Source organism: Ruditapes philippinarum, unplaced genomic scaffold, assembly GCF_026571515.1.
Source record: "Ruditapes philippinarum isolate M1 unplaced genomic scaffold, ASM2657151v2 ctg894_1_1_1_1, whole genome shotgun sequence".
Taxonomy (NCBI): domain Eukaryota; kingdom Metazoa; phylum Mollusca; class Bivalvia; order Venerida; family Veneridae; genus Ruditapes; species Ruditapes philippinarum.
The window spans coordinates 78,584-90,947 of record NW_026863751.1 but is presented as its reverse complement, the minus strand read 5'-3'; the positions used below and the strand labels follow the sequence as shown (position 1 = coordinate 90,947).

The window sequence follows — 12,364 nt, the reverse complement described above, 5'->3', positions numbered from 1 at the left end:
CATAAGTAAGTCTGTGTTTAATTGGCAAATTTATAAGTTTAGAACCGGAATAATTATTAAATTCAACATAATGTAATCATAACTTTTACAAAGAAACACTTACAAAAATTTTCTTGGCATTTTCGGTTTAAAAAAATCTGAATTGGGGGGTCTTGACCCCCACTTAGCAGACATGCAAGATTACAACGAAATTCAGCAGCATGGGAGGTAACTCTGGTGTTGATTTCCGTTTTCGTTTTAGAAAAAAAATGATTGAAATAATTATGTTAGTTCTGGCTTCCATAACTTTATATGTTGCTTTTATTTTGACGTTTGGTCTATCAGTACTATAATACCTGTTTGCTGAAGTCTCTTTAGCTAGAAATATGTGTGCATTCAATATCCGATATTTAAAAAATGGAATCGATATCGAATCGGATAACAAAGATCGTTGATACACCGATATCAATTGAATCGATTACACCCCTAACAAGATGTAGTTGTTGGGCAAGGGGCATATTTCTGAAAGCTGTATTTTTGAAATAATGCTTCTTTTTAAGTTGTCAAAATGGGTTATTGATAGTTGTTGCCCTTAAAAGACGAGTGTTAACATTGTATTCGGTGCTCTTGTTATCTGTTTATAGTGCTTCTACAACTTGTCGCTTATGACATAGGAACATGCCTTAAGAATAAGCTTATCAAAACTTTAAGGCCATTATGTACAAATAGCAAATTGACCAGAAGCGAGGATCAGATATAACATGCATCTCGGCTGAGCAAATTTGTTTGACTCAAATATTCCCATGTTTCTTATGTTCCTTTCACTAAATCATACAGAAATGTCCTCATTTTATTTGCTCCCTGTTAGCTCAATCCAGGGGTTTCTGGTTTGATCCCCAGATTAGGTATAATTACTCCATGACAATGTCTGACATTGAGTCTAATGGTTATTTGTCTCTTACTGCTGATTCAGAAATCATATGGGATTAGTAATTACTGGTTAGTTATCTAGGTGGATCAACCACAGAGGTATTACAAAAAGATTAAAACTTGCATAAAAAACATTAGAAAAACGAACAAATTTGATTTAAAACTTTCCAAAGTTACATATTTTCAGCTACAAATCAGGTACCAGATATTTTACACTGCCATAGAGTGAAAAGCTTTATTTTAATATTTCAGGATTAAAGTTGAATAATTTGATAGGGAAGAAGGGTAGTTTACAGACATTAACAGATTACTGGGATGTAGCGACATTTTTCGAGATCTCCGTGCTGGCACAGGATTATGGGAAAGCAGTGCAGGCGGCAGAATGCATGTTTAAATTAGAACCACCATATTGGTTAGTTAGTTTATGCGTTAATTTTAGAATAGTTCATTTGAGTTTATTTCATTGCTTTAGCTTATATTTAAGAAATTGCCTGTAAGATATGCATCTTGACTGAAGGATTGACAAAGCCATCTGAGTTGGGAGGAAAGGTGGGAGGTGGTTGTATAAAATAAGATAAAAGAAGAGACCTTGCCCCTTTGTTAAGATGCTGTTTTATCAATAAGGAGGTATAGGCCTACAGATCACAGTCTTCAATTTGAGTAGCCAGTATGTTATCATGTGACGCATAGATGAGAATGGTTAGTCTGGCAAAAAATTGTTATTAACTAGGGTTCCTTACCCAATCAAGACAATAACCAATTGCAAATGCTTTTCAGTTATAGAGATAAATATATATGCTTCTGCTCGCTTTAAAAGTCTTTAATGTGCCTGGCAGAAAAATGGGTCATTAGTCAACTGAGGTTGTTTCACATTTAAAGTTATAGTATTAATGTTTGTATATTATTTTATTATTCAGGTATCTGAAGTCGACATTAGGAAACATACAACTCATTAACAAGTTCCGCAAACCGAGCGCTCACACCAATCAGGAGACACAGTTGTTTAATTTCTGGATGGAGTTCTTCATGGAGGCCACTAAATCTGAGGTGTCACCACTTTGGTACCCTGTAAGTATGAAAATCAGCCGCTCTTGATATTATGCTTAAGACTTAAGTTACTCATGGAAGGGCTCAGTTGTTTAGTATCCTTTATTTCTAATTACATAATGCAAAAGGAACGAAAAACAAAACCTCATTTACTTATGTTAAGAATACTTCAAGCATGCAAAATTCAACTTTGAAAATAGCTTGAGACTGAAATTTTTTTTATACATTTATTATTATTGTCAATTTAAGAGTTGATTTAAGAAGTGAAAACTTGCCTTTTCAGGTCCTGATTCTAGAGCCAAACAAGGTGTATGTTCCGAGCTACTTACAAGTTAACATGGATGAAGACAATAAGGTACACAGTAATTTTTTTTCCTGTATTATTCTGTCATTTTGGTTACAAAAGATTGATTCTTCAGTAAATGTAGATGATATCAGGCTTGGTGAGCTTTTTTCTGTGAATAAATACTTAGCATTTGATATTGTTTACATTTATTTTCTTGTTGCTTCTTGATTTAATTGCTGATCTATTTGCAGTCAGTGCACATTTACAATGTATGCAGATCTGACAAGCTTCAACATGAGTGGGTGTTTCCTGTACCAGCTATTAAAGGGGTTAGGTATGTATTTGATTAGGTAATGGTTTCGAAAATGATTTCTTGAATAAAAATCAAATTCATAGTCTTTAAGTTGGGTATGAATTGCACTCAGTGATAGTTCTGGTTGGCTCAGTGGTTAGAGTGTTGAATAAGTGCAGACTTTGTATGTTGGAAATTCAGTCTTAGCCTAAGATTTTGACTGACGTATTACATTCTAATTAATACTGTAACCCAATTTATATTCGCAAATACAAATTTTCGCGTTTTGCCGAGGTCGGACATATTCGCGAATATTAATTTCCGCGTTTTCTTGATTTCCGAAAATAAAATATTCACGGATTGGAAATTCAATTTAAGCATTTCAAAAAAAAAAAAAATACCTTCTCCAATCGGGGATCGAACCAACGCCGAGAAAATTTGTTATATTAGTCCGCAATCTAACCAACTGAGCTAAACAAGCTGTTAAGTTTGCCGGGTAAAAAGCGATACTAGGATGAAACCATCTTGTATTTCACTGTTTGTAATTATGTACACCAAATACCCTTTTGTGATGCTCGATAGGTTTATAACACCTTTGTCTTAACAATTCAATCAAACAATTATTTTATAAGATCGAAAAACAAAATGGAGGTTGTGATGCTCGATTGTTTTCCCACTTTTGTCAAACGATTTATTCAAACATTTTATATCTTAAACTGTATTTAAATGTGAATGTTTATTTTGATTACTATATAGCCATGGAGTTATTTTGATATTTATAGAATAGTAATAGTTTACTTAGTTTGTGTTTTTATTGCTTTATGGCAATATTCATAACAATTCATTACTTCCTAGCAGGTGCCCGTAAAATTCGAATATATATATGGTCAAGTACCTTTGCATGAAAAACGTCTAAAATAAAAATTTCTCTCCAATTTAGTCGCGAAATCGTGCGAATATTAATTGGTCGCGAATATTCGTTGGGTGACAGTACATAAGAAAGGTATAGATCAAACTTCAAATTGTTCATTTTAGTTTTACTTACCTTTTTAGCTTGACAATTCCAAGATTAGGGAGAGCTATTGTACTCACCTAGGGGTTGATGTCACAATTTGATTGAGTTTTTGTGTGCAAGTTGGTATCTCCAAAACTACTGAAGAGAATTAGTTGAAAATTCTCGCAATTACTTGAGCATTTTAGCTCTGTTAAATATTGATGTCATGTTAAGCATATGAGTGTTAAGAAAAATACCACAACATAAGTGAGAATATTCAGTTTCTTTTATACAAGGATTCTTTGCTGTCTGCTATCTTATGTTTTGATATGTATGACAGTAATAGTGCATCATACTTGTACATTCCATAGGTTCATTTTTTGACTTGAATTTCATATTACATAGCATTTAAAGTTGACTTAAAATGACTGTTCTTTAATCAACATGATGTATAATTACATACTATAATATGTTTTACAGTTTATATAAGAGAGATGTACGGGCAGTATTTTTGTACGTTGTCGACAACTCAGATGATTTCCACATTTTCTTCTCATCAGAAATGCAACGGCAGTTGTAAGTTAATTTTCTTATTCCTGGATATTTTCGTCCACTATTGTTAACAGATTATTTGAATACTTTATCTTCAGGAAACTGACAAAAAAGATAGAATGAAAAATAAGTAAGGAGATTAAAAAAAGAGTATAAATTAACAAGCAAGATATAGTATTTGAAGTGGACTCAATATTATACTATTATATTTACACTGTTTAGAACCAGAGGCCTTGGTAACCTTTTCCTCTTGATAAAGAAAATCTTGCTAACTGCTGATGGCTTCAATCTGACAGTCTCCTTCCACCAGTAAAGCTGGAAAGGTACCATATGATCAAAACTGTGTTGGTGCTATGAAATCCCAACAAAAAAGAAAAGAAAACAAATTAAAATCAATTTTATATAGTATACGTAAATTTAAGTACTGAAATACTTCAAAAAGTGCTGATATAGAAGTCCGGGAACAATGGGTTTCACAGAAATCAAATAATTTCTCTGTGGCAATTGATCTTGGGCATGGCGTATATCTCACTCCTGATTCAGAACTTATGTGAGATTGGAAGTCGGTCACTTGCAGAAAAAGTCGTAATTACTAGTTAGGTATCCAGGAATGCCCGTTAATGAAGTGGACCAAATGCCAAGTTATGACCAAAGGCATGTTAAATACTCAAACCCAAATTACCTGTTGCAGTTACACAGTCATGACCATGTTATATTGTTGACAGTAAACTTGATTTACTTTTACAGGTTTTATGATGATATGTGTAAGTTAATCAAGGAACATCAGCGAGGTTTTGAGGCAGAACTCGAGGAGAGAGATAATATTGAGGTGAGCCACCACTAAATTCTTAAATTTCATTCAGAACTGTTGTTAATGAAATGGATAATGTTGTAAATATTTATAATGATTATGTAGTGTTGTGGATGTAATGAATGCAAACAGTGGTTCCAGTTGACAACCAGATCAACTTTGATTTTGTACATATATTGTAGTTATTCTAAAGGTGTTTTTGGAAACATTTTTCATATCTTACTATATTTCTTTTTTTCTGGTGAATGAAGTATTGTTATGATTTAGCATATGGTAAGGGATTTATATTTAGTTTATAAATTTTCTAACATTTCTTTTATCTGAAGGAAGACCCTTTTTTAGTCATTCCAAAAGCAGAAATCATTTAGACAGTATTCCTTTTTGTTAAATGAGCAATCCCACCTATAGCTTAGACATGCATTTTTCACCTCCATAGTTAAATTGTTATGTTCTGATGATTTGATGCAAAACCCTATATGTCTACTTTAGATGTTACCTCATTTCTTATCATAAATTAAGGATCAATTTTGATAACGTCTATGTTACAAAAACACATGCAATCAAAATATTACATTTCATAATTGTGAAAAATCTTGCTATTGAGATATTATTTGGCTATCCATTCAGTGTATGTATTTGTCTTGTTGAAGGGTCTGTACCTTTTGGGACAATTTTATGTGTTCATATATGTAGGCATTATTATACTCAATGAAACACCCTTGTGACAACTTCCGACAGTTCTTGTTTTATTCCGACAGTTCTTGTTTTATCTTTTATAATGAAAATTCGGGACACTTTGGGTGACCAACTTGAAATTTTTGATTTTGCATGCACTTTTTGTTTGGAAGAGTTTTGAAAGGTTAGGATTTTATATTAATGTTATGAAATGAAATTTGAAATTAGTTTACATAATTTATACAGTCATCTCATTGGTCAAAATATGAAAGTGTTCAGAATAAACCAATCGGATGGTAGAATATTTTGAGACCGGTTTCTAAATTTAAATTTTAATATACTAGCGACCTTTCAGGTATCATTTTAATGACCAATGCACGAAAAAACTTTGAAACATTTCAGTTGTTGAACAGTTTACAATCTGATTTCTTGATACTGCCCACGATTGTAAGTATATAAACCATGTGACTTGTATTCTCTGTTTAGCGAATAGATATTAATTTTGAGTGTGTTGTTGTAGAGTAATGTTATGTTTGAGTTCAAATGTATAGTAATACAGTCACAAAGATTGGCAGGCCAAAGTGATTTATTACAAAGCATTTAAACAATAAAATAATGTTTTATTGTACAACAACCCAGGCAAAATTGATATTTATTTCTATTCTAACATGCAAAATGACAGTGAATCGATAAAAGTGTTTTGATCTACATTGCGTAAAGAAGTAATTTTTACGACATTGTACTACGGTTTATTAATATCATATGCTGTGTAAAAATTCTTTTGCTTTTTCTGTTCATTATTGAATAGTAATATACTCGAGCATTGTTTTGTTCTTTGTCTATTTAATAAGGAAATATTGTTATGCGTGTTAGAATACTCATTAAACGTTTCATCAGTTTATTTTTCCATACACCTTTCATAGCAAATATTTTCCTGATCTTAAACCTGTCCTGTCATAATCTCCATTACTCTTTTTTATGAAATTTGAATAATAAATGATGAGATATTTGGATAATACCAACTACTCAACTAGTCTATACTCTGGTCTTTAAACCTTTTCAAACCAAGCATTGCACTTGTATGCAATAAGACCTGAATTCCCATTTTCTTGTAACTTTTAACATTTAAACTATAATGTAAAATCCATTAATGTTTGTTTTCACCATTTCTTGTCCTTCTATTAGATTTTTGATAATATAGAGTATAATAATTGTCCTGGAATGCAATTGTTGGAAAATTAAAAAGATTTTGTTAAAGTCAGCAACTTATTTTATCATTTTTTAATATATTTCTGTTTTAAAGACTACACCTCTTTCAATCTTACACTTTTAAGCCATTTTAGACACCTTTTTCTTACCTTTTTTGACTTTAACTACCAAAATGGTAAACAATTCTTATGTCCTGTAGATTAGTTATTGTCTCTTTTTCAATTATGTACAGAAATCTTTCTTCAAATTTCATGAATTATTTTATGAAGTATTTTATGAGATAATGGGTGAAATAATAAAAGTTTGATCCTACAACAAAAGCCTTTTTATCAACTCACAAACTGATTATGGATGGAATGTTATTGGGTATTTGTTTTGAATTCGACATAGATATTGTTCACTTTTGTTTCTTGCACCCAGTACACACCAAGAATGTTGTTTTCAGTGGTTTCCTAAAGACATATATTCTTGTCTTATTCATAGTGTGATTAATTCATATCTCCCAAAGAGGATGTCAACTGTTTTATGCAGAACAATTTAGCACTGGTACAGACATAGTACCCTTTCAACATTGCATGTATTCATTGATAGGTAGCAGCAATTATGATTGGTCAAACACTAGTATTATTTAAAATACAAAATAACATGTACATTGGTTAGTATATGACACCAGGTAAAATCCAAAATAACATGTACATTGGTTGAACTATGACACCAGTGTAAATCCAAAATAACATGTACATTGGTTAGTATATGTCACCAGGTAAAATTCAAAATAACATGAACATTGGTTGAACTATGATCCAAAATAACATGTACATTGGTTTTGTCTATGACACCAGAGTAAATCCAATCTATCATGTACATTGGTTGAACTATGACACCAGTGTAAATCCAAAATAACATGTACGTTGGTTAGTATATGACACCATTGTAAATTACAAAATAACATGTACATTGGTTGGACTAAGACACCATTGTAAATCAAAACTATCATGTACATCGGTTGGACTATGACACCAGTGTAAATCAAAACTGACATGTACAGTGGTTGGCCTAGGACACCAGGGTAAATCCAAGTTAAATGTCTACTCCCTTCAAGAGTTCATATTGAAATTTCAGTTATAAGTAAATGACAATTCAGGTCCAAAACGTAGCAAACCTACACAATTACATTGGGGAAGGGGTGTGGTTAAATCTGGACCTCAAAACCTTGGAAAAACAAATAGATACATGTACAACTTTATATTTGTTTTGAGTCTTGTGAATTCTATGAAATATATTTTACTAGTTAGTTTTGTAACATAGAACTGTGTAATAGAGTGAGTGACAGAGGTGATGGTTAAATTGGGCATATTAAAACAGGAGAGTTAAACTAGTTTGATTTCTTTATTTATTTTGGAACATACTTGTGTATGAACAATATGAGTATTATCTTGGAAAAGTCTTAACATTAAAAAATGAACAGTCAAACCTGGTCAAAAAACTGCCTTGAAATAAAGAGCATAAATTATAAAAAATATAACCTATCACTAAAGACAGCCATCTTATATTTCATTTACAGTGCAAAATTGTTTTCCTTTAAAAGAACCCGATGTAGGTCAGTTTTATCATGTATCAAGACTGGTGTTTCTTGACAGGGATTGACTATCTCATCATGAAATACTTTTTTTTTAGTTTTTTGTACTGATTAAAAAAGTTTTTTTTATAAAGAAAAGTTAATTGGTTTAATTAAGGAATATTTACATGAAAGTAAATCATTTGACAGATACATATACATGTATAAATAATTTTTTTATGTAAAAATTGTCCTTTTGCTCAGTAATACATTTGTTAATTATTTTGAGAATAGAAAACTATTAAACTAACTAGTGGGTTACAGTGAAAATATTGATAATAACAGCTGGAACATGTCTACAAAGTTTGCATGGGATGTGGGTTCTTTAAGCACCTACATGTATATTGGAAAAAAGCTTGATTTTGGATGTGTTTTATTGAACACATTGAATAGATTGGAAAGACATCTTATATAAAATGGTTTCATGTTTGTTACATGTTACATTGTTACTCATTTTGATTGGACAAAAACACAAGGTCTTTGTCTGAAGTATATCACTTTTACTGAAGCTGATGTAAGAAGACATCAAAACAAGAAAAAATAGTCAAAAGTTGTTTTGTTATGTCTTACATTACGATAAGTCATAGGAAACAGTAGAATGGTTGCAAATACATGTAAATTTTCAACATTCTTTGTAGCGTCCTTATATTTTTAAATACATGTGGTAAAAAAAAAGAAAGACAGCAAACTTTCTCCTTTCTTTAAGATTAGAAAATGAAGTTTTGATGTTGACTAAGTGTGATTAAAACAGTCATGTTTTTCTCTCCAGTTTATTTGGTATTTTGGAAACAATTTGTAATGATGTTTGTTTGGTCACGCATGTATAAATTGAAACAGACCAAGATACTAGTATATCTACTATATTTAACCCTTAACATGCTGAATTGGTATAAATGGATTTGCCCTGATTTTGGAATAGTCCATTCAAAGATAGTGGTTTTCAATGTCAAAATACAAAACTTGAGCGAGAATTGCACAAGCTAACCTGGCTATACTGCCTGTGGTAATGGCTACAGAGATTGATTTCAGCAGGTTAAGGATTTAATAGAAAATTATGATATTAGAGGGAATGATGGTGATTGTATTTAGACTGCTTTATCTCTTGAAATTTTGAATAATGTGCTTTCTGTAAATTGTGAATATATATAGCAGTTATTACTTATTTTGGCTGCAAACATGTTTAGATGTCTTATGCAGAAAATAATGTACTGTGGAGTATAGCCTTGATTTTTAAAATTTTAACCTATTGATATTACATTATAATGTTTGGGTAATAGCATGAACTTTAAACTATGTAATAAGTTTAAAAAAGTTCTTTGATTAGAATAATTTGCCTCTCAAACAAAAAGGTTATTTCATATACTTGGCTTGAACAAGCAGAGGAATTTTTCACATGGTTTTGTCTTTCCCTTGAGTAAATAAAATTTTAATGACACATTAAAGACTTTTGTCTCATCTCAAGAAATCAGAACATTTCAAGATATAAGTAAATTCATGGCCTATTCAAATACGATCCAGTGCAAAGAGATAGTATTGCATTTATTTATTGCATGGTGTTATAGTTAATGATAATTATTTATCAGTTTTCTTCCCAAAATAAGTTTTATTGTCAAAAAGATACATTTTCAAAATTACTATAAGAAAAAAGAAAACAAAACACTGATTGATAGACTTATGATAGTGACTAAGTTTAAGGATTTGTTAATGTAACGATCTTATAACATTTTATTTAGAATTAAAATATTGAGGGGATGATAATGTGATAGTATATCATTTAAGTCTTGTAATTTCAGGTGATTGTATAATTCATATCCTACAGAGTTAAAAGAATATTTGATATTTTTGTTGTTTTAGTACGAGTATGAGACAGATGAGAAAGGCAATCGTGTCGTACTTGGTCGAGGATCATACGGTGTTGTGTTTGCTGCACGAGATAATCGTACCCAGGTCAAGGTCGCTGTGAAAGAAGTTCCAGAGAAATTTCATGAGTGAGTCAAATAATATTATAACAGTTTTAAAAATGTTAGTATGTTGTTGCAATATATAGTTTTATTGCAAAATAATTACATAATTTTTATTTACTTAGTTGAGCTATTATAATTGCTGTAGCATCATTCTTGTCATGCAAAATCTTAAATGTTGCCTGTTATTCAAACATTTTCAAAGTAATCAATGTGAAACTTAGAATATTTGCCTATTATTACAAGGTGCAATTGTTAGACAAGAGGCATAATTCTGAATGTAATATTTTTGGAGTTATGCCCCCATTTTATCTCAGAACTTTTAGCAGACAAGCATTAACACAGGATATGGTGCTCTTATATATGTTACCTATTTATGTACACCTGTATATGGCAAATGTAATTATACTTACAGGGAGGTACAACCACTACATGAAGAAATTAAACTACATTCAAGATTAAGCCATAAAAACATTGTAAAATATCTTGGTTCACTGAGTGAAGATGGCTTTTTCAAAATCTTCATGGAACAAGTTCCAGGGGGTTGGTATTTTATTCACATGTTGGCAATCTCTTATTTATAAATTGATCTAAATGCATGTTTAATAAACTAGAAATAACAGTCATAAATTAGTTATAAGAATTTAAGAATCTGTCTTGAAAATCTCTTTAAGTGTTTTATTTACCCATTGAAGTTATAATTAAAATCAAATATAAAAGGCTATTAGATCATTACCAAATATTTAAGGTTTATTTTCGAATACATTTGAGGACAAATGGAATTTTTACAGGATGTGATTTTCATGCTTGTTTTAAATGCATTCTCTCGAAAGAAAATCAGGGAAAACAATTTTTTTCTATCCCCTTTACTCAAATTTATTTTGCATGGCTCCTTAAGGTGAAACATTAAAATTTTTACTAACACTTTATCAATGGTAACTAGTTGGTGATTGATATTTTTTATGCTTTTTCAACAATCATTTTAAGGAGTGGTTTTGATTGGCTATTTACAGGTAGTTTATCTCAGCTTCTATCATCAAAGTGGGGACCACTAAAGGACAATGAGCCAACAATTGCTTTCTATACAAAACAGATACTTGATGGTCTCAAATATCTTGTAAGTTCACGCAATACCATTTATCATTTTATAATTTCAAGAGTAGATAAAGCAAAATTTGAGGAAAAAATGCATTCATTCATTCTGTTAATTAATCAAACTTCCAGAAACATACTAGGAGAAAGGTTGATTTTTGTTGTGTCCTAGAAATCTTGGATTAAACTTAATCTATGATTATGGATAAAACTCAATCTAGGAATCTTGGATTAAACTTAAATTGTTGCTTTAGAAAAGATAATTTTCTATTTATCTGTATTATTTCAAGAGATGTAATTGTCATTGATGCAACCTTCATTGATAGTTCTGTGTCTCGTTAACCTGTTTGTTTAAAAGGGAGGTAATTTGTTGTGTTATGAAGGGTGGTAATGATAAAGACTTGTTTATGTTCCAGCATGATAATAGAATTGTACATAGAGATATCAAGGGAGACAATGTGTTGGTAAATACATACAGTGGTGTATTGAAGATCTCAGATTTCGGCACATCCAAGAGACTGGCTGGAATAAACCCATGTGCTGAAACATTTGCAGGTATGTAGGTGTTGAGAAACAGGGATTGCCACCGTACATATATCTTTGTTTCTTCTATTATTTTGTTCTGTTTAAGCTGTAGTTAATACCCACTGATTATTACAAGTTGTATGAGAAAGCACTGTAAGAATGTTGGACATTTAAACTAATTGATTGTTAATTGAGTTATTTACAGGTTAATGTCAACTGTATAGATCCAGGCTCTCCTGTATTCTGTCCAACTGTTAAAGTTAGCAGTGTGGAAATTATGGTTGATATTTATGCTAGAGGAAATTTTAGCATGTTTCATCAATTCGCAAATTTTGCTAATATGTTCTCTAGCATCAATATCAAGCAATCATTATTAAATTCTACCAATGCATG

The 12,364-nt window shown here is 31.1% G+C and overlaps 1 protein-coding gene across 1 annotated transcript in view; it reads left to right on the top strand.

Moving 5' to 3' along the window:
* Window positions 1–12,364, top strand: part of LOC132723228 (mitogen-activated protein kinase kinase kinase 5-like) — a 76,416-nt gene that overhangs the window by 22,474 nt on the left and 41,578 nt on the right. Inside the window, exons 10-19 of the mRNA XM_060707905.1 lie at window positions 1,162–1,321; window positions 1,827–1,977; window positions 2,240–2,311; window positions 2,494–2,576; window positions 4,009–4,104; window positions 4,828–4,909; window positions 10,248–10,381; window positions 10,770–10,897; window positions 11,368–11,471; window positions 11,863–12,001. Coding sequence (XP_060563888.1) covers window positions 1,162–1,321; window positions 1,827–1,977; window positions 2,240–2,311; window positions 2,494–2,576; window positions 4,009–4,104; window positions 4,828–4,909; window positions 10,248–10,381; window positions 10,770–10,897; window positions 11,368–11,471; window positions 11,863–12,001 — 1,149 coding nt within the window. The remainder of the gene's footprint in view (window positions 1–1,161; window positions 1,322–1,826; window positions 1,978–2,239; window positions 2,312–2,493; window positions 2,577–4,008; window positions 4,105–4,827; window positions 4,910–10,247; window positions 10,382–10,769; window positions 10,898–11,367; window positions 11,472–11,862; window positions 12,002–12,364) is intronic.